We start from the raw sequence: 2,630 nt of genomic DNA, 5'->3' as shown, positions 1-2,630 counted from the left end.
TCACAATACACTAGAGAAAATAAAGAAAGAACCATGGAGGAGTAGACCCTTGTTTCACAGAGTGTTTGGCTAGCTGGTTACGTAAAGCTGATGGTGTGGAGACTCCAACAATAGATACACTGATAGCTGCTCTTAGAGGAATAGGAGAGAATGCTGTAGCTGATGGTATTGACACAGAAAAACAAAGTGAGATGCTTTGCTTTAAATAATCATTTTTTATTAATTGCTTTTATTTTACTTAGATCTATTTATTGCTATGTCAAGAAGTGACGTTTCATTAGCCACACCCCAAACACTGCCTACAACTGAAAGTGAGCCAGTATACTAGAGGTGGGCGATACGATACCAAAGTACTCATATATCCGATACCAGGCCTCCGATACCAAGTACTCGATACCAAATCCTGGTATCAAGTAGTGAGTAACCATGCCCCACCATACCTATTTCATTACGTCATAATTATGGCCTCATCTCTTAATAATTACAAAATGGCGGCTTATTTCCCTTCATTTTTATTAATAACTAATTATAACTTAATTGTGCGTGCGCAGTAGCTGACTTCTCATTCACTACTCGATACCATCGATACTGAGACTCAGACTACTTGGTATCGGTATTGATTCAAAATTTCTGGTATCGCCCACCTCTACAGTATACATAACCTGCGCGTTAGTTCACACTTCCTTTGAAGTAAAGTATGAATACCATTAAATTGTGATTAAATGTAGGCGTAGAAATCTTCACCCACTCAAGTACCACACCCCTTGGTTGGCAGAAAGCTACATCGAAGGAATGGAGATCAAGGAAAATTTCCAAAATAAGAAGGAAAGAAGTAGTTTATAGCAGCAAAGAGGCTCCTCGCTGATTCATTGGTGTGTATAGCAGAAGTAGCGGCTCTAATTTAAAGAATAGATGTAAGAAGAACTGCTCATTTGCTTTTTAATGCTTTTCTTCCATTCGTTTGTACTGCATTCTGCCAACCAGGGGAGTGGCTTTAGTCAGGCTCCACCTTAGCTAATGTGGCTTCAGGCCTTTGATCTGAAGGTGAGAGGTAATGCACAGGTTATGTATAGCATTGTCTGATATAGATGATGCATGTTGTAGAGGAGATGCAATCTTTTCTTACTTGCTTTAAAATATTATGAATTGAAATATATACTGTATTGCCTGATTACAAGCCCAGCTCAAATAAACATGCATCCCTAAAATGTTATGGCTGTATATATAACCCAGTTGTTTAGATTGTTTCAAATAACCTAACTTTTGAAGTGCAATGTTTTATGATTATCACAAGGTCACTGGTTTAATTTTTGTTTTGTCATTTTTTTATTATATTATAGTAACTATAGCTTATGTATTGTTGTAGGTGTTCGTAAACTTGAGCGCATAGTTGATCAAGTTGATGATTTGCAAGACACTGCTAATGAATTACATGGAAAATATGTTTCGCTTGCTCTTGCAGTGAGAAAGTCACTTGAAAGTCATTCCATTGATGTAGAAGATGCAAAGTTTTTGATAAAGGAATGTTTAAAGAGAAAAGCTAGTGTTGTTCCTGAATTAATGCCCTGCATTGATATTCTCAAGAAGGTCAATGATTTTAAAAGCTTTTTTGATTTTCTAAGTGATTATGATTTCATTGGTTACCTCAATTACAAGCTATTGAAGAAACTCATTATTGAATTTGCTAAGAATGATGATGAGATTAACCGGCATTTACTTGAATATGAAAAAGAATATGCTAAATTGTTGAGTGCAGCTTCCTTTAATGATTTGATACCTTTATTTGAAAAACAATCTGATCTATCTCCTACTGCTCCTCTTGGCTTACCTTACATTTCTTTTCGTCTTGAGAAGCCTTGGTTACTCACTTGTGTTTATACATGGGTATCGACCTTTGGTGAATTCTCATGGTCATCTGATGCGATTCTAAAACAATTAAGGAAGAACTGTATTATCATCACTTATGCTATACTGCCATGTGTTCTTGATGATGTCATGAGAGATCTCAAGGATCTAGTGATATTGAAAAAGCTAGAGGACAATGATATTAGAGTAGTTGAATTACCACAAGAAGAGGGAGGTAAGATGGTGCAGTATACAAAATTATAATACTTTTACTACATGTACATGTATATTAGCTTTTATTAGTTTATACAATTATTTTTTCATTTTTATGTTTTCGGACCCACAGATTGAATCCACTGCCGCTAAAATAGAACCAGTACGTCAGTATAATAATTAATTTTCTTTGATAAATTTTCTTTGAAAAGAAGGTTGATGCTTCTTCAATCATGCAGACCACATCATTGGAGGGAAAAATTTCCACCACAAGCACTACTTTGGTAGGTATAGCACATTTACAGGTACTGTAAATTATGCATACACATATCTATCATACAATGTATAGTGGAAAATTTGTTTTGCAAATCTATTAAAAAGTCAATTTTGTGGCCTTTAATTTTTGTAATTTTCTACTTTTCAGCCATCTTGAACCTTATTAAAACAATTTTTGTGGATTTTATTTTTATGAATTTTGAAATATTACAAAATCCATAAAATTATTTGCCATGGAAATTTTTTGCTATGCAGTAGTGTTAAAGGAATGTAATTTACATGTAGTTATTAAACTA

General features: G+C 34.4%; 1 protein-coding gene across 2 annotated transcripts; it reads left to right on the top strand.

Moving 5' to 3' along the window:
- The first annotated feature begins 12 nt into the window (after positions 1 to 12).
- On the top strand, positions 13 to 2,340 carry LOC109584359 (uncharacterized). Of its 2 annotated transcripts, none has more exons than XM_020000075.1 (5): positions 13 to 186; positions 243 to 311; positions 1,367 to 2,080; positions 2,192 to 2,221; positions 2,274 to 2,340. In XM_020000075.1, the coding sequence occupies exons 2-4, from the start codon at positions 257 to 259 to the stop codon at positions 2,194 to 2,196; spliced, it is 774 nt and encodes a 257-aa protein (XP_019855634.1). In that variant the 5' UTR covers positions 13 to 186; positions 243 to 256; the 3' UTR covers positions 2,197 to 2,221; positions 2,274 to 2,340. The 2 variants fall into 2 exon arrangements, with proteins under 2 accessions (XP_019855634.1, XP_019855633.1); XM_020000074.1 differs by having other exon boundaries at positions 2,271 to 2,340.
- The last annotated feature ends 290 nt before the right edge of the window (positions 2,341 to 2,630 follow it).

This window comes from Amphimedon queenslandica, unplaced genomic scaffold (genome assembly GCF_000090795.2).
Source record: "Amphimedon queenslandica unplaced genomic scaffold, v1.1 AMPQUscaffold_13216, whole genome shotgun sequence".
Taxonomy (NCBI): domain Eukaryota; kingdom Metazoa; phylum Porifera; class Demospongiae; order Haplosclerida; family Niphatidae; genus Amphimedon; species Amphimedon queenslandica.
This window is presented reverse-complemented; position numbering and strand designations above follow the sequence as displayed.

Excerpts from the sequence above, each read along its gene's own strand:
- LOC109584359 (XM_020000075.1), top strand. The coding sequence starts at position 257 with ATGTCAAGAAGTGACGTTTCATTAGCCACACCCCAAACACTGCCTACA. Across the intron at positions 312-1,366 it reads AACACTGCCTACAACTGAAA|GTGTTCGTAAACTTGAGCGC; the intron begins GTGAGCCAGTAT and ends GTATTGTTGTAG.